The following is a 13,052-nucleotide window of genomic DNA, read 5'->3' as shown; positions in this document are numbered from 1 at the left end:
AGATAAAGCTGTGCTCTGTGCGGCTCTGGATGGGAGTGTCACGTCACACACACACACACACACTGAAAGAGGAAGCGCTTGTGCTGCACGGATGAAGAATGAACCATCTGCATCTCTTCTTCTTCTTCTCATCTGACGTGTGTGTGTTTTCACCCTCATGATGGCGAGACTGAGCGAACACGGGATCCGGCTGAGCTCTGTGTGTATCTTTCTTATCTTCTCTAAAGTCTTTCTCACGCACTACCATATACTTTACTTGTATTATATTGCGTAATGTTGTTTTTATAGATGAGCCCGTCGTACCTGGAGAGCAACTCCACCAGTCACACATGGCCCTTCAGTGCGGTCGCTGAACTCATCGGTGAGCGAAACACTCGTGCATTCATGATCGCAGGAACAACTCCGTTTAGTCAGGAACTGATGGTGCTTTCGGTTTAAACTTCCGCGAAATCTAATGCGCACAATAAATGCGCACCTGTTGCGCGCAAAATACCGTACAGATAACGCTTTAATCATAATTAATGGAGTGAAGTTAAAACGCAACACACATAATGCATTTTGGATCTTAGTATCAAGTGCACTCGCTGCGTGGATCTGAACACATGTCTGGGTGTCAATGACCTTGATGACTAAATCATTTCTGTTGCAAGCAAAACTTAGATAATCGGTTCGTGTCACACAGTGAATGCTTCAACTTATATAAATGTAATGCTGTTTGCATAAATATTAAAGCAAGTTGCATTAATGCAAAGATGCACACTTTACAAGCAAAACTAAATCTGAAACTATAGATGCAGTGTTGAAAATGAAGACAAAAGTATTGTGTCACTTTGTGTTGTGAAACATGGTGACAGTTAATGTGATGAAGTACACCTGTGGTTACTCTGCTGGATAGATAGATGGTTTGTGCTGATGGAAATGCGTGACACTTTCAGGATCGGATCTCAGTTCCGTTAGAGACAGGAAACTGGCGTTCTTAACATGGAGACGATGGTGAAATATCTCGAAATGTGCTTATCTTTCATCACTTAATAATCAAGATATGAGGTTTAACAAAATCCGTCTTAATGCTTGCAGTTTCCCCTCTACATCCTGTTAAACGTCTGTGTGTCTGGGTTTTAGTTTGAAGGCTATAGGTTATATTTAGAGTTCTGCATTTTTTGCAGCCGCTTGCAGTTTACGAGGAAAAAAAGGGAAAATGATTTTCATGTCAAATTGCATTGCCAAAGAAAAAAGTAATGCAAATGTCAAGCATGTCAATAATGCAACCACATATTTCTTTCTCAAATTATTTGAAAAATGTAAATTCTCGTCGTAGATAATGCATCTGACCCGGGCGTCACAGCCAAGAACATCTGGATAGATGTTGTGACGCTCAGAGAACAGCTGTGCCTCAGTTTTATGGACAATGGCAGTGGAATGACGCCCAACAAACTGCACAAAATGCTCAGGTGCGTGAAAACACACACACCAATGACGCCATCTTGTTGAGGAGAGACATTTCTAAAGGTGGCGAAGCTGAATCTTTCTTTCTCTTTGCAGTTTTGGGTTCACAGAGAAAGGCTCTGGTAAAAGCAGCCATCAGCCCATCGGTGTGTACGGAAACGGATTTAAATCGGGCTCGATGCGTCTGGGCCGAGATGCTCTGATCTTCACGAAGAACGGAGGCTGTCAGAGCGTAGGCTTGCTGTCTCAAAGCTTCTTACAGGCTATTAAAGCTCAGGCCGTGATCGTACCCATCGCCCCCTTCAACCAACAGACCAATATCCTTCAGTTCGTATAATCCAGAACGGATCTCTCAGCCCAAGATCCGACTAGTTTAACATTTTTCTGTATGCAATTCTAAAGAAAAAATCAGATGCATGGATTTGTTTTGCATGTTTTGCACTTTATGCATGCAGACTGTTAGCGGACGTTCATGTCCGTCAAAACATGGCCCTTAACTCCCATCTCACAGACGCTGGTGGTGACGGAGGACTCGGAGGCCAGTCTGAGAGCCATCCTGAAATATTCTCTCTTCCAGAGCGAGTCTGAGCTACAAGAGCAGCTGGACTCCATACAGGGAAAGAAAGGAACCAAGATACTCATCTGGAACATCCGCAGGTCTGTGGCACAGTGCACTTTTCTAACTACTTTGTGCCAGAGTCGTAGTGAAAGATGAAGATGACGTCAATGAGCAAATGCAAGACAGAAGAACCATTATGTATAGTTTCGGGATTCATTTGCATGTGATTTAAATGTTGCGCACAGGGGAGTGCACGGACTCTGCCGGAACAACACACTCCTGATTTGTGTTTGTTTTGAATATAACCCTGAAGTGCTTAGTTTAACAAATCAAGTTATTTTAAACACACAAAAAGCATGCAATTCTCTAGATTAAAGCTAGATTAGAAAGCAAGCTAGAGAAGAGGAGACATGCATAGAAGACTAATTAGTAAGTACCAATGTTTATTAGACACCTTCCTTGCTAGATTAAATACAAACATGCAAGTATGTTTGATAAACTGATAAGGTGTGATAAACTTTGACCTTGAAAGCAATGTAAATTTAAGTCGATTAGGATAAAACTTTAAATGTGCTTAATAGAGAAAATGCACTTCTGTTATTTGAATGTTTTCTAAATGTCGAAATGTCAGGTTATACTACAGGGCTGCTGAATGCTTGAATCTGATTGGTTGATGAACGGTGTACGGTTATTTTCAGCGAAACTCACGGCTAAAGTAGTTCCAGCAGGTCTTGACCGCATTACAGTTTCATATCACTCCGTCAAATGATTTCAGTTTCTTCAAAGGTCTTTACAGCCGACAACAGCAGAAGAACCAAAACTCACAACGCCACTGACCAATCAAATACATATAGTAAACAATAGGATAAAAACAACAATTTATTTTCATGTTTTTCGCTACAAAATTACATTTTATTATGTACAGAAAGCACATACTCTCTTTCTCCCGCTCAAACGCACACACATACAGTACGGACACACACTCTATACTATAGAAATATAGTAAATAGAAAAATAGTTTAGCAACTTAAACCGTAACTCTCGCCAAAATGCAACCTAGGGTCTTTTTGTTAATCTACCCGAGTCAAACTTTCGTTTAAAAGCATAATTAGGATGGAAACGCCACTTTTAAGTTTGACCGTATTTTCGTTTTCGGTCAAATTGCCTTGTGAATGGGAGTGCTTGGGGCACGACTATGATAGCATCAAAATCGCTATTTTTAAAACACTAAGAAGGCTTGACACAACATGAAACTGTGCTGGAAGTATCACCAGCGGCTCTACACATGAACTCCAGCATTGAGAACATTGTTTGTGTACACAGAGTTTACTAAAAAAGAAAGATTTTGAACAACTCACTTTAGCTGTGTCCGCCGACATTTTGACAGTCAAAAATAGTCGATCTCCGAATGCGAATGAACCGACTCTGAGTTTTAGTATTGCTTCTTACATGAGGATCCCTTTTCAAATACAAGGTCAATATTGATTTATTAACAACAAAACAACAAATTATCCGTGAATTTATATGGAACTAAGCTTTAGGAGCCTTCCATCTTTACTCTCCTCCCGGTTATGTTGCATTCGGAGATCGACTATTTTTGACTGTCAAAATGTCGGCGGACACAGCTAAAGTGAGTTGTTCAAAATCTTTCTTTTTTAGTAAACTCTGTGTACACAAACAATGTTCTCAATGCTGGAGTTCATGTGTAGAGCCCCTGGTGATACTTCCAGCACAGTTTCATGTTGTGTCGAGCCTTCTTAGTGTTTTAAAAATAGCGATTTTGATGCTATCATAGTCGTTCCCCAAGCACTCCCATTCAAAAGGCAATTTACTGAAAACGAAAATACGGTCAATCTTAAAAGTGGCGTTTCCATCCTAATTATGCTTTTACACGAAAGTTTGCCTTGGGTAGATTAACATAAAGAGCCTAGGTTCAATTTTGGCGAGAGTTACACTTAAAAAGCTACATGACATTTCTCTCTAGCGAGGTAATAACAGCGCTGTTCTTGAAGCAGATAATCTTACAGTTTCACTATTAATAGAAACACTGTTCAGAGACGCACAGACTCTGGTAATTCACACACACTTAATCTCTCTCTCTCTCTATCTAATAACTGCATTAATAACTGCATTACTCTGCTATAAATGGCTAAAGCCTCCATTACTAGCTCTTAAATGACGTTTTGAAATGAGCAATTGAGGATTGGCATGATGGAAGTCTATTCTGGAAATCTAACCTTTCCATTTTATACCACAGAAATAAAGATGAAAATCCAGAGTTTGACTTTGACACCGATACGGAGGACATCCGTCTACCGGAGATCCGAACGGAGGAGATGCAGGGAAAATGGAGGAGAGATTACAGGCAGCGCAGAGACAGTAACAACGTTCCTGAGATGGAGTTTTCTCTCAGAGTGAGTGAGAGAACGAGAGAGAGAGAGAGAGAGAGAGAGAGAGAGAGAGAGAGACGGCCAACAGAGCGAGAAACTTCCTGATATTTATGGCCTGTGGTTATTTTACAGTGTGAATGCAAATGTATGTGTGTGTGAATTTTAGGTGGAGCTGAGAGGACGTTAATACAGTTGTGAAAGTTGAGACTTTAACTTTGTGTTGCAGAGATGAAATGAAAGCCAGAGCTACAATCTTCAAATCGAGAGAATGTTTTAATAGTTACAAAATATTTTCCCCAAATGTAAACACTGTCTTCACATCTTCACCTTATTCCTGCGCCCCATGATGCTTTGCACGAATTATGGGTGTAACTTCTGTAAAGCTGTAAACAATCAGTGAAACGCTCGCTCTATGAACGCAATACGTTAAAAAGTGTCACAATGAGATGATATTAATCTACTCACCCTTAAACCATCTAACATTAAAAGGACATTTAAAAGTGTAAAAGCATCAGCAAGGTATTTCAACAGATCAAATAACCCCAAGAACGCGAGTCTTACCACAGCAATAACGGACGGGTTAAATTTCACTGTAGTCTGTATTATGTAACTTATGTTGCCTTAATCAAAAATGTTCATTAACTTCAGCAGTACGTGATACTATTTCAAAGTGATTTCCGTCATTTTGACAGATTATAAATTGCATTTTCCTGTGAAAACAAACCTGGAAAGAGACGCGAGGATTTGAGGAGAATAACGAGAGATTCTTCGTGCGTTCCAGTGAATTATTAATGGAATATATCGTAAATTAAATTCGGTAGAACAGACCACAAATGTCACATATCACATGACATTATGTCCCCATATGAATATATATTTCATATATTTTTGAATATGTTGTCCTTTTTTCATTCTTCTACAGCGGATTGCAAAGGGAAAAAAGAAAATAATCACGAGGAAAAGAAAGCAGCGACTGAAAAGAGCTCTTACCGTAGATATTGTTATAACACGTTAAAATAACAAGTATAACGACATTCTCATGATGTCTGAAAATAAATCATGAAGGAAAATTGACAGCTCATCCAGTCAAACTGACGATCAGCTTTATTTTTAGGGAAACCTTATGATTTGAAATGATTCGTTTCAGCCTTTTTGAATGGAAGTTCGCCAAACCGGAAGTTACACCCATAATTCAAAACGCAGTAAGATCGTCAGGAATAAGGTGGATAGGATTTTTCCATTGGCTTTTGGATTATAGTGGAATATAAGCTCTGTGAGCTACGGAAGTTGATGGCTCTTAATCAAGTAATTAATTGATCACTGACGTCTAAATGCTATCTAAATAATTTCGGACACGCGTTAATGTATTAAACGTGAAAAAGTTCTGAACGAGTCGTTTTTGTAGCTTAGTTTCTGTATAGACCTTAAAGGGATACTTCAGGATTTAGCATTAAGCTTTGTATTAGTAGAAAACCTGTAGTATTTTCGAATTACCGTGCTTTCCACCCTCATATCCCCCTGAGACGAGAGATTTATGTATTTTTTGTCTGGAAAAAATCCTCCGATGACGCAAAAATCGTCATTTTGCATCATCGGAGGATTTTCTGGCCAGAGGCTAAAGACTCCAGCCAGTAGGAGGAGCTTTCCCGCATGTTTTCAACCCACCCATAGAGGGTGGGATCTCACTCACAGAATGCACACAGTGTCAGCCGTCTTTCTTTGGAAGCTAAGCTAGCAGGCTCTTGTTCTGTGGAGAAAACTGAGTAGTAGGAGAAAACTGAGTAGTAGGAGAAAGCTGAGTAGTAGGGGTTACCATCCTCCTTTTCCCGGACTTGTCCGGCGGGCAAGATCGTTCAAAATGTCCGGGATTCGGCTTTTGCTTTCTGCAGTCGCCATTCATTGTTTACATGCACACCTTTTGTTTCAATCTAGCTGAATTCATTCCGATTGGTGAATCTGAATGTAGTGTTGACATGAATGCTAAACAAGTGATCGGTTGATGTGCGTTTTACCATTGCTAAGAAAATTCCCGCTCCTCCGTGAGAGATGCGAGACCGGCGCGTCTAAGTAATGACGGCACCGGCCTCGCGCCGTTCTCCCGCGGCCGTCAGCCTCGTCCTGCTCGCCACAGTAAACATGATGAATGGCGACTGTAGAACGCAAAAGCTGAATCCCGGACATTTTGGGCGATCTCAAAATCCCTGGCAAACTCATCACAGAGTCTCAATAGTAGCCTAGCCTTGTTGTTTTCAACTGCGCTCTCTTACCAGTAGGCGTGGCTTGGGAGTGGCCTCCTAGGGCAGCGAAGCAAGTGCATTCTGGGAGTTGTTGTCTTTCATCCACATAAGCCAAAAATAAATTTTCTGGCTTTTCTCAGTCTAGAAAGCTCCAAATTAAAAAAATTCTTCACATTTCTATTACATAAATGACCTATTTTAAATACACATTCATCTTTCCAGAGGTGAAGTATCCCTTTAAGTAGCCCCGCCCCTTTTCAGCGCTGCGCTCATTGTCTTTTGACCGGTCTGTATTTTCACAGCGATTCTGCGTGTTTATTAATGAACGGCTCGTTTTAAAATCTTCCCGGTCGACTGACATTTGTTAAGTCATCTGCTTTAAACATTACAGTCCTCATGATAACTTTCGTTAACTTTACATTAAGTAAATCCACTTTAAAAGCTAATTACTCCTGGACAGCAGCGCCATAGAAATATACAGATCGACCGCAAAAACGGAAGTTAAAAGACATATTTTAAAGATGGTGGCGCCCTCGTTTCTCTGCGGCATAAGGTTTATAAATGCTCTTTTTTGGACCAGGGAGGAACTTTTGAATATGTGTTTTATCTCAAAAGATCAAGGACAGTTTGATATGAGCCCTCTGAAACATAAACACTAACTCAAATGCACTGTAATTCCTCTCTCTGTCACTGCAGGCGTATCTCAGTATACTTTACCTGAAGCCCAGGATTCAGATCATTTTGAGACAGAAGAAAGTTCAGACTAAGCTGGTCGCCAAGAGTCTGTCAATGATTGAGAATGACGTCTATAAACCCCAATTCATTGTATCCTTACATTTCCCCTCAAAACCTGTTTCTGTGTTTTACATGCAAAGCAAGTAATGTGAATCAACTGAAAATGGGAATATCATTGTTTTAGTTTGGTTATTTGTTTTGTCTCTTCCCATCATTTCCCAGTCCTGCTCGTTTAGACATTTACGTTTCCTTTAAATGCAACCGCTCAGAATGAGAGAGTGAAAATAACTTTTGGATTCAACCTGAAAAACAAGGAGCACTTTGGAATTATGATGTACCATAAAAACAGACTGATAAAGGCCTATGAGAAGGTTGGCTGCCAAATCAAGGTACTGGATTCATTAACCTGCACAAAAAAAAGCTAAAATGCCTGTTATACATTTCATTTTGTTATTATCCATTCCTCAAGATTTCACATATATTGTGCAAAAAAAATAATAATAATAATTTTTAAGACAATAACTGGCCATATGGTGTAAGTATCATTGTCTTTGACTCATCACTTTCTCTTTCTCTCTCCTTTAAGTCATCAGGTCAAAGGTCAGGGGTCGGGGTCATCGGAGTGATTGAGTGTAACTTCCTCAAACCTGCTCATAACAAGCAGGATTTTGAGTACACCAAAGAGTACAGGTGCATTTCAGCCGCTCACCATTAACTTTCACATGCGACGCCACACCCGCTCACATCCTCATTTGAATGCCGGACTGACATTCTCACTAGATTCAGATTCAAAACAATGGGTTTAAGTAGTTACTACACATCCTATTATTTAATATACAAAGCAAACATACAAACATATATATTTTTTGCATATATAAACTTTACTGTTTTCTCCCTAAATTGTGTTTAAATTGCACTACTCTAGAATGCCTGAGCCTCAATCTAAGGATTTCAATGTGCAAATTATCACTGATATTTGCATACATGACAAATAAACTTGAAACTGAAACAGAGTTAACTATATAAGTCAAAAAAATGTCTGCACATTTTTTTATATATATTTTTTTATTTTATAAAAAATTTGAATTTTATATAATTTCATATAAAAAATAATCATTATATAATTTCTATTTTATATAATTTCAAAAACTAAAATAAAAATTCTCTTATATTTAATATAAAATATTTTAAATTTTATATATAATATAAAATATTGATCGCATATGTTGTGATCAACTTTGAAATATTAAAAATAAAATACAATAAAATATATTTAAAAAAATAATATACATTTTATATAAAATATTTATAATGTATGTAACAGATGTTTTGATCAACTTTAAAAATATTAAAAGTACAATATAAAAAATGTATATATATTTAATAAAAAGTATTTTTAATTGTGTATATATTTATATATGTGTGTGTGTGTGTAACATGTTCTGATCAATAATTAAAAAATTATATTTAATATAAAATATTTTTAATTGTTTGTATATATATATATATATATATATATATATATATATATATATATATATATATATATACACACACACACACACTAGTGCTGTCAAATCGATTAATCGCGTCTAACAAAAGATTGTAAATATATCAAATGTGTGTAAACATTTGTATGTATACACATATACACATATAAACAAACATATACAAACACTTTTATGTTAGATGCGATTAATCGTGATTAATCTATTTGACAGCACTAATATATACATACATACAATATATATATATATATATATATATAATGTATACATATATTAAATACATTTATTGTATTGTTGTCATTTTTAAATTAATATTTCCATATTTCCATTTTAACTGCATTTTTTCCTGCTTTTCTCATAGACTTACACTAGCGGCTCTTGGTCTCAAACTGAATGACTACTGGCGTGAAAAGAAGGAAAAGAAAGCAAAAGAGAGAGAGTTTCAAGCCTTAGAGAGAGAAAGCAAAGAAGGTGATACTGAGGAAAACGAGGAAGAGGATGATGAAGAGGAGGAAGAACAAGAAGTGTATGATTGTTTTCCTCCAAAAATGTTCACACAGTTTTCTCATATCTGCGTTGCTCTGTTGTTGAGAGTTTAACCATCTGTCAGTCAGATGGCCAGAATAGCACCAGCCTCTCTGAAGCGTGGGTTTGTGGGTAAAAAATGAGAGATGGTGCAACTTGACTTACTAAAAACTGACAATTTGTCTGTTAGACCACAAACCTCGCACATACATGCATCACAGAAAACACTTACAGAAAAGGCGTCTTGTGATGACAGAGGTCGAGTTGAGCTGTTAAATGCAGGTGGGCGGCGCTGAGAAACGTGAAACTGTTAATCACACGGATAAAGTGATAGCATCTGTGATGTCTCTGAGTAAACCATGCAACAGCTAAAGCAATGCGACTCGCATGATTGATCACACATTTGCATCAAGGTTTAGCATTTATCAAACAATTTTTTTTTAAATGTTACTACTTGTTTCAGAATGTTCTGAGAACATTCAAAATTAACATTGCCATAATGTTTGCAAAATAATAAAAAATAGTCCCCAGCATGCAAAACATCAGTAATGCTGGATTTTACAGCAGGACTGACAAAGCCCAATAGGATTTTTCCATTGGCTTTTGGATTATTGAAGAAAATAAGTTCTGTGATCAACAAAAGTTGATGATTCTTACACATTTTGTTCATCCTGATATGAATATTGAAGTATAAATACAATCGGCAGAAGTCAAAAACACTAGTGTTCAGCACAGACCTTATTTAAGCCATTTAAAGGGGTGGTATAATGCGCTTTTCACAAGATGTAAAATAAGTCTCTGATGTCCCCAGAGTGTGTATGTGAAGTTTTAGCTCAAAATACCCCACAGATATTTGTATATAGCATGTTAAAATTGTCACTTTTTGAGAGTGAGCAAAAACGCACGGTTTTTGTGTCTGTCTCTTTAAATGCAAATGAGCTGCTGCTCCCGGCACAGCGGGCAGAGCTTTAAGAGCTTGTCTGTGTGTGTGTGTGTGTGTGTGTGTGTGTGTGTGTGTTAGCAGCTCCGATTACCTCTCACAGACACGCCCTGAACATTTCAAAAACCTTTAGCCTGTTTTATGTTCAAACCGAAGTCAGAAAGATGGAGAGACTCAAGAAGAAGTGACAACATGTAGACAACATTTCTGAATGGTTAGTTGATGAATGTATGCAGCTTATGTGTAGTTATCTTCTAGTCATTGATTAGCATATTCTGTCTTGATGATCTATAAATCGTGTTCAGGGGGCGGGGTTTATGTAAATTCTAGGGTTGGTGATGTCACTAACCCGGGAGGAATGTGGTGTGGTCTCTACCAGCCGTTTGTTGTAGTCCTTAAAAAGCGATTTCTTTAAAAGCAAATGCTTTGAACTTTGAGCGTTGTAACTTTGCAGATGTTGTTTATGCTCAAACAGCAACATTACACACTAACTAAAGTTAGAAAAGAACTAAAACGCATTACTTTAACTAAAAACGCATAACAAAAACCCCATTGACTTCAAGATGATTTCATCTTCATCTTGTTTCTGGGTTTTGGCCTATAAAGATGAACTCTACACCACCTGCCTTTAACACGCAATAAATCATGGTTGAACTAATGGCTAGTGGCTTTTTTTTTTTTTTTAAAGGGACAAGCCCCAACTTTCTGTTTCAACTGGAAATACATCAACATATGAACAAACCTGCAGCATTTCATGAAAGATCTCCTCAGAACACCAGAACACACTCTGTATTAACAGGTTTCTTCTGTCCACAGGGATGTGACGTGGATTCAGTGTGAGGAGTGTCTGAAATGGAGAGGAATCTCCACTCACCTGTTCGATGGAAGCGTTCCTGATCCGTTCAGATGCTGCATGCACCCCATCCCACGCTTACGGTCAGTCTGTGCCTTTGTTCTGAAATTCAGAACGCAATACTAGTACTCTATTCAACGTCATATCAATGTTCACTGTGTGCAATAAGCAAGTGCATGCACAATAAGCAATTTTTCTGTGTGCATGAAGTACCCAGATGACCCTGCGTTCAACCAGAGCACACTGTGGGAAGGAAATCGTGTATCCCACAATGCAGTGCGCTTGACCTGACCTGTCAGTTTCCATGTGACAAAAGAAGTGCGAATATTATATACACTTTTTTAATCTCTATCGTGACTTGTTATCTGATTAAACTGACAAAACCACTAGAAGGACCAAAAGAAAAAGAAAAATAATATTTGAAGAGTTCAGATGAAAAAAGCGCCATCTGAAGTTTTCTTCTAGAATAATCATTTTTATCAAGCTCGTATATTTAAGTTCAGTAATTTCACTTAAACGTACAGTATGGGATTTTTTTCGCCACTAGGGGTCGCTAACCTATTTACAATAACAAAGGCGTAGTTTGATGACGCAACATTTGCTAAGAATTATGGATCTTGTCGTCAACGTCAAGCCGACCGATCTAATAATGTTTATGGATGACTGAATACATCGATGTTTTTATCATGACTGTGATATGAAGCAGTTCGGGATTGCTAAGAGACAGCTATCAGCTCCACACGCGACGCGAGTCCCGCGGATATAAAAGGTATATGGACATTTCATTCTACCGAACTACACGCAGAATTACTACTCACAGGTCAGTTTATTAGACAAATTAAACTTGTGAGGTAACGCAGCGCTGTTTCACTTGGTCTAACATTACACTAGCACACTAAACTGCATTTGAATGTGTTGAAATATGTGTTAGTTTGTCTGTATGAGACTAGCATCAACATTAGAACAACATACAGATCATATTCTGACATTTTATCATTGTTGAACTATATAACATTGATTCGTTTTATGTAAATGTGCTCACCTGTTTAATAAAGTACATGTAGGAGCGGTCGAAGTCTCGGACGTGGAGCTCTCGTTTATATACTGTCTATGGGAGCTCTCGGCATCTCGAAAACACCGCGCTGATATTGATTCTCGTTTTAGTTCTCCTTTTTTATCCAAAGTCTGCTTGCCATGGTCCATAATGTTTGAACGAAACAACAACAGCGTGCAGATAGACATTGCGAACTACAGTGGTCCACGTCTGTCGTCTTGGTTACTATCAGAGGGCTCTGGTTCATAACTCTGGTTACCATGGCAGCACGAACGGAAACCAGGGACAACGCGGATATGACGCCATTGACTGCGACAAAACGGAAATAAAGAAACGTGCCGTGTCTTCGAATTAAATTAAAATTTCTCCTGGTTTGAAAGTTGTGGAAACAGTCGGGATAATGTAAGTACACAACTAAAAAATATATATAACATAGATATAGTGATTTTTGCTATTTTTAAAGCAAAAAAGTTACATATTGTGCCTTTAAATGACAATTAATAGGTCATTTTCATTGTCATTTAAGTGAAATTACTGAACTTAAATATACAAGCTTGATAAAAATTATCATTCTAGAAGAAAATTTCAGATGGCACTTAGAGGCTTTTGCATCTGAACTCTTCATTTGCTTCAGAGATAAGTGGAATTAACATGCAACGCTATGAGATCATGTGATAAACAGTGAGTCATGTGACAACATAGCACATTTATGTTTCACATGCTATTTTTTGAAACACACAGTATGTTGTAAAGTTGTACATTAGTGTTCAATTCCAAACACACTCCTTTTCTTCACTTGTTATTT

General features: G+C 37.9%; 1 protein-coding gene across 1 annotated transcript in view; it reads left to right on the top strand.

Moving 5' to 3' along the window:
* The first annotated feature begins 40 nt into the window (after positions 1-40).
* The window catches only part of LOC311094894 (MORC family CW-type zinc finger protein 3), a 20,269-nt gene continuing 7,257 nt past the window's right edge, over positions 41-13,052 (top strand). Inside the window, exons 1-11 of the mRNA XM_084133098.1 lie at positions 41-199; positions 289-361; positions 1,319-1,451; positions 1,543-1,764; positions 1,957-2,103; positions 4,263-4,419; positions 7,329-7,457; positions 7,637-7,756; positions 7,954-8,057; positions 9,237-9,401; positions 11,157-11,276. Of these exons, the coding sequence (XP_083989224.1) occupies positions 158-199; positions 289-361; positions 1,319-1,451; positions 1,543-1,764; positions 1,957-2,103; positions 4,263-4,419; positions 7,329-7,457; positions 7,637-7,756; positions 7,954-8,057; positions 9,237-9,401; positions 11,157-11,276 (1,412 nt within the window). The 5' untranslated portion in view covers positions 41-157. The remainder of the gene's footprint in view (positions 200-288; positions 362-1,318; positions 1,452-1,542; positions 1,765-1,956; positions 2,104-4,262; positions 4,420-7,328; positions 7,458-7,636; positions 7,757-7,953; positions 8,058-9,236; positions 9,402-11,156; positions 11,277-13,052) is intronic.

This window comes from Abramis brama, assembly GCF_963993115.1.
Source record: "Abramis brama genome assembly, chromosome: 13".
In the NCBI taxonomy this organism is placed as follows: domain Eukaryota; kingdom Metazoa; phylum Chordata; class Actinopteri; order Cypriniformes; family Leuciscidae; genus Abramis; species Abramis brama.
The sequence above is the reverse complement of the archived record's forward strand: the minus strand, read 5'-3'. Positions and strand labels throughout refer to the sequence as shown.